This window comes from Rousettus aegyptiacus, unplaced genomic scaffold (genome assembly GCF_014176215.1).
Source record: "Rousettus aegyptiacus isolate mRouAeg1 unplaced genomic scaffold, mRouAeg1.p scaffold_m13_p_15, whole genome shotgun sequence".
NCBI classification, from domain to species: Eukaryota; Metazoa; Chordata; class Mammalia; order Chiroptera; family Pteropodidae; genus Rousettus; species Rousettus aegyptiacus.
Window position 1 is genome coordinate 56177060 of NW_023416290.1, and position 20851 is coordinate 56197910.

Sequence of the window (20851 nt, forward strand, 5' to 3'; positions counted from 1 at the left end):
TTTCGGATATGTTGGGTTAAATGAAATGCATCGTTAAAATTAATTTCACTCGTTTCTCTTTCTTACTGTGGCTTCTGGGAAGTCCGAAGTTACATCTATGGCTATGTTATATTTTTACTGGAGCAAAGGTGAGGGGCACGTGGCAGGACACCCCTGGTAAGGACAGACCCGTCTCTCTACTGCGATGCCACAAACGCGATCTCTCGGAGAGAGCAAAAAGACACGAGCCGCTGCAAAGTTACAAATTTATTGGTCTGGAAATAAATACAAATATCTCATTAAGAAACTCCTCTGGAAAGACTTGTACACAACAGTTTCCTGTCTCTATTCAGCTGCTCCTTCCCTGACCCCTGACCTCTCTGCGCAAGGTCGCGGGAAGCCTCTCAGGGGTAGGTGGCAGGTCAACTGAGACATTACCCCTCGAGCTACCTAGAAGGCGTAACTATTTCCTTCTACCCAGCAGCTGATTCACAATGTGCCCATCACTCTGATCAAACGTCCTCTAAGAAGATCCATGGTTAGCCAGAATGAAAATTCAAAAGGCAGTAGTAGTACAGGAACTTTACAGCTACGCTGACATTGCCCCAAATGTCAGTGGTGCCACCCCATTCAGAGAGAGGAAGTTAAGAGGGGCAGGGAAGAGGGGAAGGTGGGAGAGGGAAAGACACAGCATGGAATATACATTCCGGAATCTCCCGTCTTCTCGGCCACCACTGCCCGCCTGAATCCCCACCGCGTGCAAGAGCGAACGGTTCTATCGGAAGATCCAGGAATGTCACCAGGCCAGAAATGCGGGGCTGTCGAGCTCAGACTCAACCTCAGTTATCAAAGATTGGAAGCTGGATTAAATCAATCACGCAAGATTCCAGGGAACCAGGGCGGGGTCAATGGAAACCACGACTGCACTGGATTCCAACACAACCACCACAAGGAACCTCCTACGTCTAGTCCCCGAACCCCGCCCCCACCCCGACACCCCCCGGCTCCCACTGCGTGGAGATGCATCACGGCCAGCGACGGCTGTTTGGGACGTCCCCTCCACGTCAAGGAAAGCACCTGAACTCTAAACGATCTTCCCGTGAATGCAGTAAGCACCCGCTCGTGTATTTGGGGTGAGAAGGGAGGAGGAGGCAGGTAGCACAGCCAAAGCCTTAAATCCATGGTAACCAACGTTTTTTGAGACCTTTTCTTTGCAAAGCCAGAGATTTTCTTGCCGCGTTCGTGTCTATTGAAGAAATGCCAGAAAGGCAGGCAGGCTTGTATGCTTCGGCATTTAAAAGTGTATATATGCAAAAACTTTAAAAATCAATTTCAAGTTAACTACGTAGATTTGCTTTTCCAAACTCTTCTAGCCTCCACATAAATTCTACCATTTTTTCCCCACTTCCCATTTGGCCTAGGAAAAAGAGCAACCCATGATCTCTGGCTCTCCTCCTTTCTGAATCAGAAAAGTTTCCTTTCCAGGAAGTGGGTCCATTTTTCTCCAGGTGGAGGGGAAACCGGAAGGGGGTGGGCGGGGCTTTCAACAAAAATGCCCCTTGGAACCAGGATGCCCTGGGTCAGCCGAGGTTCGAATGTATGAAGTGTTTGCTAGTGTGTTTCCTGTTTTTGGCAGTTTGGCGTCTCTGGGAGAGGGTAAGACACTGGCCACTAGGCCGCTCGTAATGAAAACAGGACACTGAGATGCTCCTTGTCCTTTGGTCCACCCGCCCCTCCCCTCGGAAAGGGCGCCCTCGACAGACCCCATCTAACTTCGTCACCACCAGAGCTCACTCTTACAAAATAAGCTTTGGATTAATACCAAGTTACGTGCGGTGTGGCAGGCGGGGGACGGGAGGGGGCTGGAGGAGGGGGCAGCTACAGCGATCCCAGAGTCCAGGGGGCAGATGTCCACACGGGCCGCCTAGCAGGACACCTCCATGGACTTGGGCCCGGTGCTGTTCCCAGTGGCACCAGAGTTGGGGGTGATGTCCAGGCGGGCGCCCTCGCTGGTGTGGGAGCGGCTGCGGGCGCCCTCGCTGGTGTGCGAGCGGCTGCGGGTGCCCTCGCTGGTGTGCGAGCGGCTGCGGGCGCCCTCCAGGGACGTGACACTGGAGCCCGAGGCCGTGCGGGAGCGCATCAGGCGGGTCATGCTGGCCGAGGGCACTGCAGAGAGAGGCGAGAGCCAGTTACGTGACGGGAGAATGCTAGAGGCGCCTGCACACCAGTGGCGGCTCTTGCTCGACCTGGCCGAGCATCTCCGAGCCCCGTCCATCCTCACAGCAGCCCGGCCCTGTGTCCACTCACAGAGGTGGAAAGCGAGGTCCAGACGGGGTAAAGACGGCCTGCAGTCACACAGCGGCAGGAAGCCAGAGCTGGCTCCGAATCCCTGTTCCGCCCCTCGTTTACCTGCTGTGTGACTTCAGGAATGTCCCTTTCCGAGCCCTCCGGAAAACGGCAATTCCGACATCGACTCCACAGTATCAGTGCTCACGTGGACGCCCGCCACCCTGTACTGTCAGCCGGCACTGGGATTCGGAAGCCGCCCGTGGGCCGCCAGGTATTATCAAGGGCACCGTCTGTTCTTTGGGGCTTAAAACACCCTTGCACACAGCAGGTGGCTGACAAAGTAGCGAGAAGACGAGATGGTCCCCCAAGCTGTATTGTGTTGAATAGTGTCCCCCCAACATTTGCGTGAACTGGAACCTCAAAACGTAGCCTTATTTGGAAAGGTCTTTATAGCTATTCTGAGCTAAGGTCGAGGCCACAGTAGGTTAAGCCGAGCTCTTCTAATGCAACGGCCGGCGGCATTACAAGAACAGGGGACAGGCGCAGACACACAGAGAGGACCGTGGGGACACAGGCAAGGGTGAGAGTGATCAGCTACAAGCCAAGGAACGCCAAGGACTGCCAGTGACACCAGGGCCAGGAGAGGCTAGGACGGAACCCTCTAGAACCTTCGGCGGGAGCACGGCCCTGTCTCCATCCTGATTTTGCATTTCCGGCCTCTAGTACTCTAGTACCGCGAGAGGATGAATTTCTATTGCTTTCTGCCACCCAGTTAGTAGGGGTCCATTAATGGCAGCCACAGGAAACCAACGCGCCAGCTAACCGAGGCATCACTGCAAAAGCCACACTGAGTACCGGATGTCATACGCCGAGGCAGCTGAGAGCATTATTCCCTCGATGGCATAGGCGTTGGCTTTCTGGGGCAGACTCCCACCCAGAGAATGAATCCCTGCTGTCCAGAACTCCCTTCTCGACCGCAGGACAGTGTCAAGGATGCAAAGGGCTCCTCGCGACTGGCCCGCCATCTCGAGCAGGCGCTCAATGAATGATTACTTGCTTTCTCTTCGGTCTCTGCCTCTGTCTGGGGCTCTAGTTTCTTGTCTTCCCTCATAACCTGTAGGACGCTTTGGCTGATAGGAGGGGATAAACAAGGCCTGCCTTTCGCTTGCTTCCTCCCCATAATACACTTGCAGAGCCGAAAGCCGAACCCAGGGAAGGCCAAGACCAATGACTTGCAATTCACGCCCCGTACGGTGGACGCGGCCTGTCCAGCGGCTGTCTCATTACTGCCTTTTCTTGCACGCTTTCCCACAGCGAAAGCAGCTCGAAAGAGGTCACCTTAGGAGATGGATCCTGCCCAAAGCACATAAATCAGGCTCGCCCACTCTCAGCCTCCCTGGAAACTAAACGTGGCTGAGGCCGCTTTTAAGACTGTGGTCAGTTTACCAAACATACCGTTCTGATTTTGAACAAGCAAACTGTTTAAAGTCTCGAGAGAAAAAAAGCGAAAGAGGCTAGACATACAAAGTCTTCCTAGTTAAGATGGGCACATAAATTATAAGTCCGGGCAGCAGGCAGAGAGAGCCCAAAGGACCACATCAGGGCTAGGACCACGGCTGTCACGCCAACGCGTACACAGCCCAACAGAGCACTTACATTTGGGATTGTCTGTCTGGGTCATGGGACTGCATTTCTGAAAAAGGGCTGTGTCTGGGTAAACTATTACCATCATGCAGGAAGCGGCGAGTCCTTAAACCACGCTGCTTTTTATCCTTCAACTCCCAGATCTAATGATCTAACGAGGACACGCTCTGTCTTGACTATGAGCAACTTTATCAGCCAGAGACTCTGAGCTTTACGGTTTTCAAAGACCTTGCAGAGATCTCACTGTGCTCTTCACTTAACCTCTCAAAACCTCTGTGCCACCATCTGCAAAACGAGGATAAGGCCATCTCACAGGATTATTGTGATGGTTAAACTAGAAAATAATAAAAGATTTATTATCTTTCATCATCACCATCTTCACCATCACCGCCATCAACATCATCATCATCATCATCACCACCATCAGCAGCAGCCGCATTAGCATCACTACAACTGGAATTCTCTCAGGAAAGCACGCAAGCGAAATGAAAAAGATTTTCACGGTTTCACGGTTTGCTGTCTTCTTGGGGCTTAAAGGGACGGTCCTCACCTGAGTCTAAGATCACATCCTGGTGTGACTCCGGAACACTCGTCCACCCCTGGCTGAGAGTGTCACTCTCCCACTCACAGCCCGCCCCTCGGCCCACCGCCTGCGGGAAACGCCATACTTACTGTACCCCATGCCCTGCACGAAGTACTTGAAGGCCTCGGCAAGCTTGGCCGGCTGTAAGAGAAAAGGGGAGACAGCGCAGTCAGTCGCCAGAGGGGGCCACGTGGAGCTGAGTGCGTGGTCACTTCCGCTCAGGAGCTCGCCCAGGAAAGAAGGCCACCACGTGTTGACAGGACAATGCGTGAGAGTAAAGGAACGGCGGCGCGGTAATTACAAGAACCTAAATGAGCTTCGGCTGGGGAGAAGAAGTCTAAGTCAGAGCTGGGGGAGCTCGGTCAAGGTGCATGTCCCGTCCGAGCCAGTTTCTGCCCCTGTAAAATATGGACAGAGCGCCACCCCTACTCCTGAGGGTTTCTGTGAAGAAGACTGCGTTAGATACGTGATGTGTCCCCCATAGTATCTACAATGCGATGGCCTAAGCATCCCGTGCCGCTCACCGTGCTAAGGGCTTTGTAACGTTATCTCATTTTCTCCTGACAACGGCCTTAAGAGGTTAGCGCCACTGTTACATGAATTTCATAGCTAAACAGCCTTGGAGAGGTAAATAATCCATCCAAAGTTCTATAATTAATCAGTGCTGGGTCAAATGCCTGCTCTTCCTACCTCTAGGGACAGTTGCAAGGATCAAATGGAATGACGGGCGGGAATGTCCTTTGCAACCAGACGCCCAGCTTGCCAGGGCAGGAGAAGGAGGCGCCGCGTGGTACTCGGTCCACCCGGGGTCGCCTCCTAGAAGGCTGGGCTAGTTCCGCTCCCGCCACGGCACAGAAGCCACGTTTTAATTGTGCCCAGGGCTAGACCTGTTCTCGTTTCAAGCAGAGAAGGGAAGAAAAGGAGAGAGGGGAGGAGGGGAGAAGGGAAGGAGAAAGGGCACCTCCCCTCCCCAGCCAAAGTAAAGCGGGCCCTGGAGTCCGCCGTCTCGGCAGGGGTCTTAGGAGCGGGCCGATGGGGACACGGCTCCGTCACTAACGTGCAGTGGGACCTCATGCTCACATCTAAGCGGGGCTCACCCGGGAGCCCACCTGTTCCCTCGGGCGACTGGGACACCCCTTTCTTCTCTGGCTACTCCCAGCTATCAAATGGGCAAAACAGCCGAGCAGATAAAACTCCCGAAAATATCTTTTCTAGTGGGAGCAGAGACACTGTGGAAACAGGCCAGACAGGCTAAGAGAGCCACCAAAGGCCACTGCGCCTACACGTCCGTGCAGAGTCAAATGCTGCAGAGAGACAGACAGGCCCCATGTCAATGAGTGAAAGCCCAGGATCTGCTGGTGTAGACACCTCTTTTTCAGACGCCCAGTGGAAAACTTCACCGCCCCACACAGAAGACTTTTCAGCTGGAACAGCTCTAGCTGCTTAGATCTTACTCTGCGCCCAGATAGACTGCAGAGTCGTCATCCACTCAGCGGGGACTCACAGCCAAGACCCTCCCCCTTTTCCATCGGACAGCCTTCGAAAGTGGCGGAGCCACATGAAATTAATCAGAGGACCGATCCTTTCCAAACTGCGGAGTCCTCTCCAGCACTGCACGGAGAGCCTGCGGTTCCGGGGTCAGGCACACTTAGATTCCGGTCCACAGCGGCCAAGCTGCGTCCCCTGGACAGCTCCCGTCACCCCTGCAGACCCCCGCGCCATCTGTGCCTCGGGGGTTTCTGGGGGATCGAATGAGTCCTCACACGCAAGCACCTCTTAGAAATAGTAACATGTCCACCAAGTGTCATCAGATGTCACAGCCAGGTGGGTGATGAGCAGGCAGTGAGGGAGAAAGCAGTAAGAGGTCACAGAGGCATAGGCCCTCCACCTGGGAAGTGGCGACAGGTGGGACTCACCTGGGACACCTGTGGGAGGCCACCGCAATCGGCCATCTGGAAGAGAGGGAAGCTGGTTAGTACCAAACACCCCAGCAGAGGCAACCCTCGCTCTGCGGGCGCCCACCCTGCCCACCGCCCCGCCCTGCAGAGCGGGCACCGGGCCTATCACAGGTGGGCAAACACCCGACCCCACCTAGCAAGGCTGCTGCAATTACTGAGCTGTGTCTGCTTGGCAACCGTGACTTCTGAGATGCCAGGTGAGTCCCACCTGTCACCCCTCCCCGGGTGGAGGGCGTATGCCTCCGCTAGGCCCTGTAGATAATTTCATTCTGTTCTCTAAGAACCCTGGCAAGGACGACTGTCCCGTTGGAGAGGCAGAAACCAGGCTGGACAGAGCTCGAGGAACTTGCGAGGTTCCAGCCAGGGTCCGTGTGCCCAGGAAGTGTTCCCTCAGCGAGGCCCTGTATGCCCGTTCTCTACAGGTTCCCTCAGAAGAAATCACTAGACTCAAGACCTCTAGTCTCACGGGCCACCCTGGGTAGACGTAAATCCCCAGGTTCCTACCGAATCATCAAACCTAAAGCCATCAGCCCTGAGTGAAGCCACTCCGGGCACGTGTGAGCGTTTACTGGAAGTGGAGATGAGCTGGGCTCAGGCTCAGGAGCACTTGGCAGCAGGGTGAGGAGGGGGTGGGGATGGCTTTGGGGAAAACAGACTGTAAGGAGTCAGTGGGAGTAGGTGAGGCCGGGGTCAGATCCCAAGGGCTACACACTACAGCTCGTCGACTCCGGGGGTCCCAGAGAGGGACCATCTCATCTTTGCAGCCTTGGGCTACTGACCAGTGCCCAGTAGATGTTTCTGTACAGATGTATTAAATAATTTTTCCTATGGTTCCTGACCACCAGTTCTGTCTCCGTCAATCACAACTCAATTTTGCAGAAAACATGGGAGTTTCTAAGGAAGAACAAATATAAACTCATCATTTTCCCTGTACCTTGAGGAGAGTGGTCTTCGTCGGGTCCAGTTTCGAGTTGCACTCCACCTGGACAAGGAAAGAGAGAGATTTGTAATCTCCTCCCTGGAGCTAACGCCACAACCTTGCCCCTTCCCCGCCACCACCATCGGAAGGAAGCTCCAGTGTTCCTACTGGCCTAGAAGGAAGAACATGGCTTTGGGATTAAACAGACGTCGCTTTAAATCCCAGCCCTGCTATTGACCTTGGACAAGTTACTTAACTCGTTTGGGCCTCAGTTTTCTCATCAATAAAATGAGGACAGTATCTTTTTAAAGGGGTTATTATACCTAAAATGTAGAAGATGCTCTAGAAATATTTGCTGAATGAATGAATGGCCTCGAACCAGCTGCAGCCAGTGATTCTACAGGTCTGATATCCCCAGGGCCAACAACTATTCTTCACAAGGAATCACCTCCACCAAGCTGTTTCTCTCTTAAATCTGTCATGAGCATCTTAAAAGTGCATATAGAACCAGGCAGACTACCAACTCGTAACCTGTGGTGTTCAAAGTGCCTACAGTAGATGTGAACAATGTATCTCTATTGATGCATCCTATGATTATGTCCGGTGGGTTAGGTCATAAGGAACTCATGATTCACACCCCAGGTCTTTACTAAAAGAACATCTGCAGATCCCCCTCTGCAGCTTACTGCATGAGGCACGTCACCACTATGGGACTCTGCTCAACAGCTCCTAAGTGTCCCATGTCTCCAGCCATGGGGATGTTGAGAAGGTAGCCCATGCTTAGCCTCCACAATGGCGTAGGTGGGAATTAAGGGGTGAAATGAGCCAGAAAGCCTTTCTTAAGCCCAGATCCCCACCTGGTGCCTCTGGTCCTGCCTGATGACCAGGCAGGTCTCCCAGAAAGGAGGGGAGTCTCTTGGCCAGAAAGCCAAGTGGAAAACACTCTCATAGAAACGAGCCAATGGGAGGCAGATCTGCAGGTGAGGGGGCCTGGGAGAGGAGACCGAGGGCCCACTGCCAAGCAACCAGGGCTGGCAGTCACCTGGGAAGGAGGCCAGTGGCTGGGCGCTCTACCCAAAGGCCAATATGGCATTTAGAAGATGTCACCCGCCCTGATGAGGGCAGAGGAGGGGAAGGAAGGAAGTGGACAGGGAGACTTTATACAAAGTCAGCCAGATTTGGACTGTTAAATCAGGCACAAAAACCAGTGGCTGATTTCTACGTACCACAGCATCCACAGCAGGAGAATTGTCCCCAACCACCAACAAAGTGGGACACCTGGAGTCGGGGAAAGAAGGAGAGTTAACGCAAGGGTCATTTGAAGAGTCTCACATGCCCAGGCCTGCCGCGGTTCTTTAAAAATTCATTTTGGTTTCCCCAGCGCCCTTTGCTCTTTTTACTGCATCTTCCCTCTGCCCTCTGCTTTGCTCTTAGCATAAAATGGGTTGGTAGTCATTTACACCATAGTAGGAATTTCAGCCAAAGAACTTCCATGTCTTGATGTTTTTATTTTTAAAGCACCCTCTCCTCAAGGAAGGATGAGTAGGACTTTGCCAGCCATCAAGATAAGAAATAAAAAGATCATGCCTAGCAAAGGAAATGGCATGTGCCAAGCTCAGGTGTCAAATAACACGGTGTGCTCAAGGAACTATAAAATGACAGTCGCTACTTGTGGAATGAAGTCGGTTGTATCCAAGATGGTCTTTTCCTCCCAGTTTTATAGAGCACCGCGGGGTGGGTCCTGTGTCATTCATCTCCAGGCTCTGAGAGGCAGAGCTAACAGTGTTGGACATACAGTAGGTGATTAGAAAGTGCTGTCCAAAGTGAGGCCAGCATTCCTCCTCTGAGAGCTAAGGCTCCAGCCTAGGTTCTGGGGCCACCTGGGAACTGAGCACCCACACGGGAAGAAGATGGGTGGCATTGGGTCATGCTCAGTCCCTAGGCAGGACACGCCCAGTCCTCCCTGACTGCCATGTCCCAGGGCAATGGCGGCCGTCCTGTCGAAAGCGATGGAGAGAAAAGCAACTCACTGCACGGTGACTCCGTGCGCTCCGGGCATCGGCCGCTCGATCTCCAGGTCCCGCCGGCTATGGACGACAAAAGCACCATTACATCAGCAGACCCTGCCCCGGAGGAAGCCCCTCCCACGAAGCCAAATCCGGGAGGTCCTGCCATTGGCTGTGTGAAGTCATGTGGCTTTTGGGACTTCGCAGCCTCTTGGGGCCCACACAGTTGGTTTCAGGGATCTGTCCCGTGGAGCCTGCCTCATGGTCCCTCAAGTGGTTTTTTGTTTTCATAGGAGTACAAATCATGTCCTCCACCACAGATGGTCCCTAGCTCCTGTCTTCCTAGTCAGAGGCCCCACCTAACCAATGGACAGCCCCCAAATGGTCTCAGCCTCCACCCTTGGTCTGAGTCTCACTCACCCCTGACTCTTAGTCCTTTATATAGTAACCCAGACTCTCTTTAGAACTCAGACCTGATGGTTTCAAACCCTCCAGGGGTTTCCCATTGCAGTCTTGTGAGGCCCAGTGTGGGCCCAGCACCGCCCCCCATCTCTCTCCTTGCAGATATATGCCCCCCACGCCTCTTACCACCCGGCAGCTCCCGACACCAGACGCCTTTTCCCAGCTCATAGCCTGGAGCCAGACAGGCTGGATTCAAATCATGCTCCTCCACTTCCTAGCTGTGTGACCTTGGGCAGAAGGCTAAACCTCTCTGTGCTTTCACGTTCACACTTTATCAGTGATGACCGTGCCCTCGTCACAGGGTTTTCGGGACGAGCCAGCTGGCTCGCATGCTCTCTCCATGAGGGCAGAGCAGTGTGTGAGGCCTTGAGGTGGTTGCCGGTCCCTGCCATGTGCCTGCTGCCCGGCAGGCAGCCTGAGCCCCTCCGGTTCTCAGCACGCATTTGCCGAATGAATGAACTGCTCGGCCCCTGTGTCTTCAGTTACTCGCTGGGGATAGTGCTGCTCCCTGCCTCGCGGACGGGCGGGGAGGATGAGCAGAGGAAATGGACACTGGACTTTCTTACAGACACCACTGCACTTCGTGAAGTCACATTATTAACGAGGAAGGAGAGAGAGAGACAGAGCCCATGAGCTCATCTCTGTGCCCCCGTGGGGGCAGGGCAGAGCCGGCTCTGCAGGCTGAGTGAGTTCCCTGGAGATTCCGGAACTTCTTGCTGATATCGGTCGCCCTGAGCTGTGCCCTCCCCGAGCTGAGCTCCCGACTGGCACCTAGTTACGGGTAAGAGGGCTGCGCCTTTGCCAGCGGCCGAGTGCAGATGCTCCTGATCTGAGAACGACTCGCCCACTGCCCAGCAGCCTCCCTGGATTCCTCCCGCCCCCCAGGGCTTTGCCTCTCTCAGCTCTCCTCAGATCTGCTTTCCTGTGGTCAGCCACGGGCACAGGCACGTACTCACGACCCTTCGAGGGCATGACTATGTCCCCCCTTGTGTGTGCATCCCCAGGAGTCTGGAGCAGCAGCTCAGCTCCTTGCAGAGTGCTCCAAACTCCAGGGGTCACCTTACTTCCAAGGTACCCTTAGGGCACCCCTAACAATCTATTGCCCAACCTCTGGGGTTGCCTCTTCTACTGATCCTCCGACCCCCGTGTCCCTCACCGACACTCGGAGCCTGACATAAACAGTGACCACGTGACCGTGCAGCGTCGGGTACCTGTTGTAGGCGTTGATGAACAGGTGCAGGTTGCCGGGGTTCATGTCGTTCACGATGTGCTGGCGGTAGGTGTGCACCACCTCCACGTTATTCTGCATCTCCTCCTGCGGTCAGAGAGAGGGGGTGTCCGTCAGGCGCGCGTGGCCCTGGGCCGGCCACGACCCTCTCCCTTCTCCAGGCTATTCAAGGGCAAAGTGAAGGTAACGGTGCCTGATCCGCGGGCCTGCTGTGGAGCCTAAGGAAGCCTTCAGGAAAGTGGGAGCCACTCCCCTGCCCCCCGATGCCTGAACATCCGCGAGCAGCGCAAAGCACACAAACCTGGAAGGGCAAAAGGCGCCTTTCTGGGCTCACGACTTGAGAGTTCGAACCTGAAGTTGGTCCTTTCGGATCTAGAACCCATAGGGGCTCAGAACAAGCCGCCGCACGGTGCGCCTCAGTGGAATGTGGCTCATTTTGAGCTAAAGGCAACCGAGACCTTGCAAGCTCAAGAGGCACTTCTTAACTACCTGGAAGACTTTAACTATCCTTAACTATCTAGAAGAACTTAAATTCGGAGCCTGGCCCATAATAAGAGTTAGCACCAAAAATGACGTTTTACCTACCCACCCGGCAGGGCGAACTGACAATGTGCTCTCCGCAGAGACTCTCTGAAGCCCCCAGGTGCCCCGCCTCATCCCCAGCTCAGAATGCCTTGGGCACGACCAATTTCCCTTTCTGCCCTGGAACCTCTCAGGAATGCGGGATTCTCATACATATGCACGTAGTTAAATTTGGCCGTTTCCTCTCACTAATCTGTTTCATGTCTATTTAATTATCAGACCGTGAAAGAACCTTGAGGATAAAGGAGCGTTTCTTTCTCCCCGACAACTCCATCGCTGCCCCTTCCTAAGCAAGTGCCTTAACCTCTCTGAGCCTCAGTTTCCTCCAAAAAAAGGGAGGGGAGTGTTAATATCATGCAGGTTGTGGGCTTTAACAGAAGTTGTGCATTTTGGAAAGCCCTTTGTAAATAGGAACCATCAATGCCAACTGTTAGCAATCGTTATTTTTTAAGGGAGAGAGCTGAAACAAAGTTTGTCGTGAGTTTGCAGAACAAAGCCAACTCACGCAACCGGAAGGTGCCGGGAAGGACCATCTCGATTTCCGCAGGGGCCAGCCCGAGCCTTGCGGAAGGCAGGCTGCGGCCTCCCTCCCCACGGGCTCCTTTCTAAGTGTGACAGGGACACACAGACACGTTAGGAACCGGCTCTGTTTCTCGTTTGTACAATGGCAGATGCTACAGGTTTCACGAAACGGCCCGATGTGGTCGGGCCCGACCAGAGCCAGCGTGGGAGGAGGCGAGGGGCTGATGTCAAGCCTGAGCTTTCATCCAAACAGTCCACAAGCATTTAGGCAACAAAGAAGCCAACAGGCTGTTCGGGAAAAAAAAAAAAAAAAAAAAAAAAATCAGGAAAAAATAGTCTGAGGAATTGTGCTGGGGTTTCGGATCAAACACAACTGCAGCACTGTGGGTCCGCCGAGACCCCCAGATTCTCACCCTACACTCGACGCTGCTCCTCTAAGGAAACCCAGACACTGACTCTGATTTTTCCCGTGTTCCGATTATACACTGAGGGTGGAGAACATGTATCATGAACTGAAACGAGGCGTGGAAGAGGAGAGAGGGTGAACGGTGGCCCCCAAGACCAGTCCACGTCACAACCCTAGACCCTGTGAATGTGAACTCATTTGGGAAAAAGCTCTTTGCGGATGTAACTCAGTTAAGGTTCCTGAGCTAAGATCATCCTGGATTGTCCCGTATGTTCTAATTTCAATGAGAAGTATCCTCGTAAGAGAAAAAGCAGGAGGAGATTTGAAACGCACACAGGGAAGGCCACGCAGAGATGGGGGCAGAGACTTGAGTAAGAGGCCACGAGCCAAGGGACGCCAAAGAGCAAGGCGCTGATAGAAGCAGGGAAGGGTCCTCCGCCAGACCCTCTGCAGGGCGCGTGGCCCGGCCAGCGCTTGCTTTCCAAGTCCTGGCCTCCTGAACCACGTTGTTGCTATCGCGAGAGGATAAACATTGTTGCCGTCAGCCATCCAGTGGGTGGCACTTTGTTACAGCCACCACCGGAAACCAGCGCATGGACCGGACGCAGCCGGCACACTTCGCGCAGGGCATGACACGTCGGCTCCGCCGGCAGAGCGTGCGGTCACACCTCACGCGGTCACGCCTTGTCGCTCGGGAGCAGACAGTGGTGAGTGGACCGGCCACAGGACCCAGAGCGAGTCACCTCAAGCCGGACAACCGAGGGAGATTTCCGAGCCAGCCAAAATGTGTCAGATTTTACCCTTTCAATACACGCCACTTATTGTACTTCGATCGAATTGTTTACAAAAAAGAAAGGCATGTTCAAAAGAGAAAGAACGTGCGATTTGATGATTCTGAATAGCGTCACGTTACTTGGTGGCTTCAGCACACGGAGCTCGCTCGCTCGCCCGCGTCTCGTTCTCTCTGTGCCCTGCGTGCCAGGCCACACGGCGGCTCAGAGGGGACGGCAGTGCCAGGCCCCGCCACTCACCTTCCCGAAGAGGTGTGACACCAGCATGTCCGGAAGGGCCTGGGTCCACCCGGAGATCTGCGGGACACAAAACCACTGGGATTAGAAAGGGGCGTTCGCGGCAGGGAGACGAGGTCAGCCAGACCCCACGGTGCTTGGGGCGCCGGGACTCGGGCGTGAGGACGCCCCGCCTGACGGGGACTTGGTCACCCGTCCTCGGTTACCTCCTGGACCGGGGGCGCCGGACATCAGGCCCGGGGCACGGCACATGTGCGCTCGTCCCCAGCTGTCTCTGTCTGCTCCGTAGCACAACTCGTCCGCAAGGAGCGCCCCGTCCGTTTTCCCTGAACGCACACTGAGCTCCCCTAGTCCACACTCCAGGGTCTGCTCACCTCAAACTACCCCTCCGGCGCCAGCCTCTGGATTTTCCCCTCAAGCTAGTTTCCTCTCTCTCGATACTCTGAGGTTACTAACGACACTGAAGACCTGCTCATTGTCCAATGGCAATGCTAGGAATGCAACAGGAGCTTCCAAATGGTGTTCAGCAGGAACTCCATAAACGCTAGGTATACAGTGGGAGCTCCCAAAATGCCAGGTGTTCAGCAGGAGCTCCATACATGCGTGCTGACCAGCTTTAGCATCGGGCGGAGACTGGTGGGGTCCGGAGTTGACCCTTGCCTGCCGCGCCCCAGCTGTGTGGCCCCGAGCAGGCTGCAGAGCCTCTGGGCATCAGGCGGCCCCTCCACATAACTGGGGTGCCAGGGACTTGTGACTTAAAGTCACAGGCCCGGATGAGAATTATTTGACACATCTACACACGTCACAGGATCTCTCCCGGTGCCCGACACCCAGTAGGCCCTCGATGCAGCTCCCCGGGCTGGGGTTGGAAAGGAAGGATATGGTGCACAGCGCGAAACCCCGCAAACATCCCTCAGGCTCCACTTTAGCCGATGGACAATGTCCCCAGCCCTCTGCGCCTGGCTCAGAACAGCTACCAAGGAGCCAAACTGGCTGACCGGAATGTCACTTCCTTTGCTGGAAAATAAAATAAAAAACAGGGAGTGTGCTCGGCTCCTGAGTGTCACGCAGCAGCGGGGGAGGGGCTCCTACCTCCGGCAGGATGTTCCAGGAAGAAGTGCTGGCCAGACCAGGCTGGCCGGCCAGACCATGGGCGGAATGCGGGGGGAGGGGCCCGGCCCCTTCAACTGCTCTGTCCCCAACGGCCACCCCAAACTCGGTGAAAACATTTTCAAAATGAGAAGCCAGGATCACCCCAGCTTGAAAGGCCCTGTCTTATTTCGATTAGACCGGCTCCCCCATCTCCTTGGCAAATAGTGGGGCTCGTATGAAAAAAAGAAATCATTATGTTTAAAAGACAAACAAGGAACTCTAGGCCACCGGCCAGAGCAAAGCGTCCTGAGATAGCACGGGGCCCCCTGTCCTCCGGGCAGGCATGTGCCCCACCCCCCTGTTCCCAGCCTGCCTCGCCTGGGTCAAGGTGGGTGTGCATGAGGGCTCGGGGCGGGGTAGGGGGCGCAGCACAGAGGGGAGGCTGAAGAACCAGTTCTCCTTGGGCCTCGTGTTGTGTGGCCCCGGGTGGCTCCCTTAACCACCGCGAGCCTCAGTTTCCCCCTCTGCGAATGGTATGCCAACTCCACTTCCTGGAGGCACCATGAGGCCACGCAGCAGGGAACAGAAATACACCTGAGAACCAGCCATTCCTTACCTGTCAGCTAGTTACTGTTGCCGTGAAACTAAGTGGCACAGAATCCGTCCCAAAGACACATTTCTTTTTCATTAATAGTATTTGGGTTCCTGAGATTAGAGGCATTTGTCTTTTTGATCTTTTTATTCTCGGTATCTAGAGCAAAGCCGAGCTGACGGCAGGTCCCCAGTGAATACTCCTTAACCCAGGCTATGCTTGTCAAAGCTGGGGGTCCATGTGCCCCTGGGACCACTGGCTCAGACGGCAGTGCCCTACTGAAATCTGAACAGGGCTGAGGTCGCGTTTACTGTTATAAGGACAGCAGAGGAAGCCGGCCTTCTTGGTGGGGGTTGGGGAGTAGGGGTGGTGGGGGGAGGGGCTGGGAGGGGTCTCTTAGCTCCACCGCTCCTCCAAGCAGAGACCAGCGCACCTGCCACCTGCATGCTGGGCCCCCGCCTGCCCGGCCCGGGCCCCCGGACCCACCTTGGAGGCAGCCCAGTCCATCCAGCCTTCTGCGCAGGGGTTCACGTTGATGAGCACCAGGCCCTCCACCATCTCAGGGTTGTTCAGCTGCAAGTCAAGACACGAGGTAAGCGAGACGGCCCAGCAAGGTGAGATGCTGTGAGCTTTAACGCTCAAACCAAAGATGGAGAGAAGGACCAGGAAAGGGCCCGTGTGGGCCACCAGAGCAGGCTGCTGCTCGCACGAGTCTTCAGCACCCCCCGTGCAAAACGGAGGCTCCGGCTCAGTGGACGCTGGACTGGGTCTCTGAGGGGTCAGAGAGAGGAAGCCGTAGGAGAAACAGAGGCACACATGCTCAGCCTTGGACAGGTCACTTCCCCTTGATACCCCTCAGCTCTCCCAGCTGCGAATGGGTCTGTCAGACCATCGACCTCATAATCACAGACACATAAATGCTCTTTGGTGATCAGTAAGAATTCTATTATTTCTAGAAGAATATATATGTAACGTATATATAATACGATTGAGAACTTATTCAGACTCCTAGTCAAAGCCTGAATAGCCAGAGCATTGCATATTCCTCAGTGTTTCTAACCTCCAGCAAAGTCCAGCAAATAACAGGCAGTCAGAACATGCGTGGCTGAATGAAGTGAGCATTGCTGCGTTTTTAAACACTCATTTGGCGCAGATACAAAGCGTCCAGCAGTGCCTGACTTGGGCCCACAAAACGGAAGTGACAACTGCCAAGGTAACACACGTATCCGATTCTAGTTCACAAAGTAGCATCGTGGAATCCTCGGTGACATGAGACCCTGTCCACAGCCGACTAAGTGAGCAAAATCGATGACGTGTCTAGGATGGCATTTACGTGAAGGAAAGAGAAAAGCGTGTCCGTACGCACGTGACACACAGGCCACACGCACGTAACTCCGGACCACACACTGCAATGTGTGCTGTGTGTCTCCGCCTCGGGAAATGGAACGATGGGTCGTTTCTTTCATCCTTTTGGGATTTTCGATGCTTTCCCAATGTTTTTCCCTTTGTCGAGAATTAATTTTACTTAAAACACGATTTAAAAACAACAACAACAACAACAAAAAAGCCAAAGAACTCACAGCAAACCGAGTGAGGATGTAGGCGCCGGCGCCCGTCCCCATGCCGATAACGCTTTTCAGCCTGGAAGCGGAAGTAACAAGAGCTCGCGTCACGGGGGGAAGGAGCTCGGGGGCCCTGACGACCCTCTAACCCCCACCCCGACCGGCTCCCTGCCCCTCAGGAACCGCCCCTCCCCCGCGTCTGCCTTGGCCATCCCTGGAAAGCTAGACAGAGTGGGAACACACGGCCGTGCTATGCCCTCGTGACCTGAAATGCATCACGCTTTGTGGCCGTGACCTTGGAAACACTGGTCTCCTTTTTCCCTCACTTCTCTCCTGGCCACAGCCAGAGCCTGTCTGCCATTTATGGGAAGGCCCATTAGGGCACTGCTCCTTCCCGCTTGTAAGCTTTATTTTGGATCCTGAAACTTGGAATGAAACACATCGGGCAAGAACCGAGGTGCCACCGTCATAGGAAGGCTCCGACAAAAAGAAAGTGAGCATGGAGATTTAAGAGCCTGGAGGGAAGAAGTTGAGAGCTCAGGCAACCCTGTTCCAGAATGTTCCATGGGAAAGAGAAAGCAATGAAAGAGGTGGAGGCAGGAAAGCATGGGCGGGGTGTCTGTCATCAAGTGATGTCATCCCTCGAGGAGAAGAGCCCAACTTACAAGCGGCAGATTGGAGTGAGGCCACTGTGAAAACCAGCGTGCACAAGTGGTACAAGCAACTCGCTTCCCTGAGCTTTCAATTCCAACCTACGTTTCAACGGTCAGGCCAGGTCAAGGCCAAAAAAAGAAAGGCGGAAGCTAGAAGTGACCCCCCTCTGCAGCTGGTGGGGGAGCGGACCGCTCACTCTTACCCAAACTGGTGAAGGACTCCAGGCAGCATTTCGGCCAGCTGATCCATGGAGGGGTACATGTACCTTGGGAGAAGCCACACAGAGGCCGTTAGCAAGTGCCCGGACGCCAGCAGAAATGAATAATGCCAACGGAAACACGCTTGAAGGGGAGGGGCCAGGCGGGGACCTGCCCCATGCCCCAGAGCTCCCGCTGAGACCCCCTGCCAGCACCCCCGGCGCACACGAGCCTGCTCCTCCGAGCGAGGATGTCCTCCATCCCTACTTCTCGCTCTTTCGCTTTGTAAAGTGACCCTTTACCAACCGCTTCCCATGTCAACAGTCCCACCCCAAGCATTTGGTGAGCGTTAGAAGCTTTTTTAACCCTTGCAACAACTCTATGAGGTCGCTATGATCTCTCCCAAAATAAAGATTTTAAATATCGCTGAGGCCGAGGGTTAGATCAAAGACTTGGCTTCACAGAAGAATATATTTTATAGCAATAAAAAAGTAAAAATAAAAGCCAGTCGAATGGCCACCTGTCTCCACCCCTCAGGACCGCCCTGCCCCTGTCCTGGGGCGCGAGGCTCCCCCTCTCACCCCATGGGGAAGGACGCGGCGCCATCCTGCTGCCCAGGGGCGTCCACGTGGCAGACGGCAAAATGCTGGGTGATCTCCTGCATGTCCTCGGAGTTAAAGAGGGGGTTGTAGCAGGTTTTGTCTGGAGATCGGTTAAGGGAGAGAGGAGAGGAAGACATAAAAACAGAATGAATCGGGTCGATCGGTGGCACGGTGTCTTCGTTTTGTGGGTTTCGCTCCCGTTTAGCAGAAGGGAACGGACTCGCAAGAAAGAAGGCTCATCTTTTTTCTTCCCCCCGCCCCACCTTCCTTTGGTGTTAAAGGCAAGAATAAGTCATGGAAAAGGGAGAGGGTAAGGACGTGGAGACAGTCAATAAATTCTGTCGTACGGGCTGGCGGATGACCTTCAACTTCCCGTTGGCACCGGAAGAGGACCCTGCTTCTGTGCAGTCAGTCACGGCTGTCATGGCCCTGGCGTGAAGCAGGGTTTCCCCACGGACTCTCTCTTCTCTCCGGGTCTCCTAAGCCCTCACATCGGGGATACTGGCCAGGGCGCATGAGACTTTCATCATGGACACCCCACTTCCTGTGTGGCCTTGGATGAATCTTCTAATTGTTGAGGGCAAAGATGGCCGACTGGTCACCAAACCATTTCCCTTTCCTTCCCATACACACAGCTGGCCTACATTTCCCAGCCTCCCCTGCACTTAGAAGCATCCATCTGATGCGATCAAGTTCTGGCCAACAGCATGTGATGCTCGCCACTGCTCATAACACCTGCTACTCAGTCCTCTAGGTCTCTCTCTCCCATCATCTACCTGCCAGATGCAAAGCCAGCAAAGCCTCTGAGGCTCCAGGGGATGGCAGAGCTACAGCCAGCAGGAGGCTGGGTCCCTGAATCACCACATGGACAGCGTCCCACGGGACGCCCACTGAGTTGCTACATGAGAGAAAAATAAATTTACGTTGTGTTAAGCCACAGAGGTCTTGGGTCTTTTGTAATAGCGGTTAGTTTACTGTAACTGACAACATGCCTCTCTAAAATGGGGTGCAGCACCAGCATAGGTAACCCCATTTCCTGTCAGAGTCCAGAGAAATCAAGTGACCTCTGTCAGAGAACCCAGCTTGGGATCTGGTGCGTGGCAAATATGGGCGGAAAGACAGAGGAAGAAGTGAGATAAAAGAGACTCGAGAGGAAGGAGAAAAATGTTCTTCGGTGATCGACATCATCCCCAGAGAGAAACCAAGGAATTACTAAACCGTAGGGGGAAAAAATGTAAATCAGGCAGTCTGTCAATCAAATATCAAGCACGCAACCAGCTCGAAATGCTCAAGTTTACAGATCGTTGGACCAGAAAGGCCTACAGGTGCCTTCTGGATCAGCACCGAACGATTCGCTTCTATTCTGAGTCATTTGAATATCAAGTCAATCTTATTCGATTACCACTTGTGAAGAAGCGGGAACCCACATATGGTAATGCTTCCTGATAATCTCACGAATTCAAAGGCTAAACAGTCATAGCGGCCATATTCAGAAAAGCCGAAAAGTGGAAGCGATCCAAATGCCCGTGAACGAAAGAACGGGTAAACGAAGTGCGTGTACCCATACAGTGAGCCGTTATCTGGCCAAAGAAAACGGAGTGCCGTCACCTGCTACACTGTGGATAAACCTTACAAACATCCCGAAAGAAACCGGCCCCCAAATCCCACCTATTGTGTGCAATTCCGCTTATACGAAATGTCCAGAACAGGCAGATCTGCAGAGACAGAACGTAGACTGGTGGTTGCCAGGTGCTGGGGGGGGGGGGGGGCGGGGGACATTGCGGGGTAATAGATAAGAGGACAGGATTTCTTTTCAGAGAAATGAAAATGTGCTCAAGTCTATTGTGATGACGGTTGCACAACTTGTGAAAATAACTGAAAAGCACCGCGTTTCCCAGCAGCTCCAGACAACTCCGTGCCCCCGCGTGCTGCATTCCAGACTCTCCCAGTCGGTGGCAAGACTTCCCCCCCCAGAACAGCTCCAGAAAGTCCCGGCAAGAAAGAAACAGCTGGACCCCACTCCAGCGGCCCGTCCTCGCTGTCCTCCACCCCGGCTCGCGGTGGGAGCGGGCTCGCCCAGAGACCACGGCCCCTCGCACTTACGGTTCATGCCGATGTCATGGTACGTGAGGATGACAGGCCGGGTGCCCTTGGGGGTCCCGCACAGCGTGACGTGAACGGAGCCATGCAAAGTCTCGATGTCCTGCTCCTGAGGAGAGAGAGCAGACGGCGGGGCCTGTCATGGGGGCGTCGGGGGCTGCATCTTCAGGAAGCTCCGAAGACCCTCCTCATGTGGTCATGAGGACACTGGGCCCTGGGCAGCAGACCTCTGGCCGGAGAATTCTCTCCAAGGGTCAGGGAGGGAAGGGGAAGGAACGCTTGGTCAACGGAAAGAGGGGCGTGAGTCGGGGAGAGGGGACCAGAGTCTGCCCCCCATCCTTCGAGGTCAGCGATGGTCAGTCCGAGGGATATAGCTCAAAAAGAAGGAAATACACCCCAATGCTCAGACGCTACCCGCAGAGCAGGCAGGCGCAGCACCTGGGTTT

At 54.4% G+C, this 20851-nt stretch overlaps 1 protein-coding gene across 1 annotated transcript in view; it reads right to left on the reverse strand.

The window, feature by feature from the left end:
• Window positions 1–231: 231 nt before the first annotated feature.
• Window positions 232–20851, reverse strand: part of NDRG1 (N-myc downstream regulated 1) — a 40977-nt gene continuing 20357 nt past the window's right edge. The window contains exons 4-16 of the mRNA XM_016145634.2: window positions 20409–20514; window positions 18285–18405; window positions 17709–17771; window positions 16871–16931; window positions 15777–15863; window positions 13610–13666; window positions 11052–11155; window positions 9403–9459; window positions 8599–8650; window positions 7388–7435; window positions 6412–6447; window positions 4585–4636; window positions 232–2145 (exon numbers count right to left, since the gene is read on the reverse strand). Coding sequence (XP_016001120.1) covers window positions 1904–2145; window positions 4585–4636; window positions 6412–6447; window positions 7388–7435; window positions 8599–8650; window positions 9403–9459; window positions 11052–11155; window positions 13610–13666; window positions 15777–15863; window positions 16871–16931; window positions 17709–17771; window positions 18285–18405; window positions 20409–20514 — 1086 coding nt within the window. The 3' untranslated portion in view covers window positions 232–1903. The remainder of the gene's footprint in view (window positions 2146–4584; window positions 4637–6411; window positions 6448–7387; window positions 7436–8598; window positions 8651–9402; window positions 9460–11051; window positions 11156–13609; window positions 13667–15776; window positions 15864–16870; window positions 16932–17708; window positions 17772–18284; window positions 18406–20408; window positions 20515–20851) is intronic.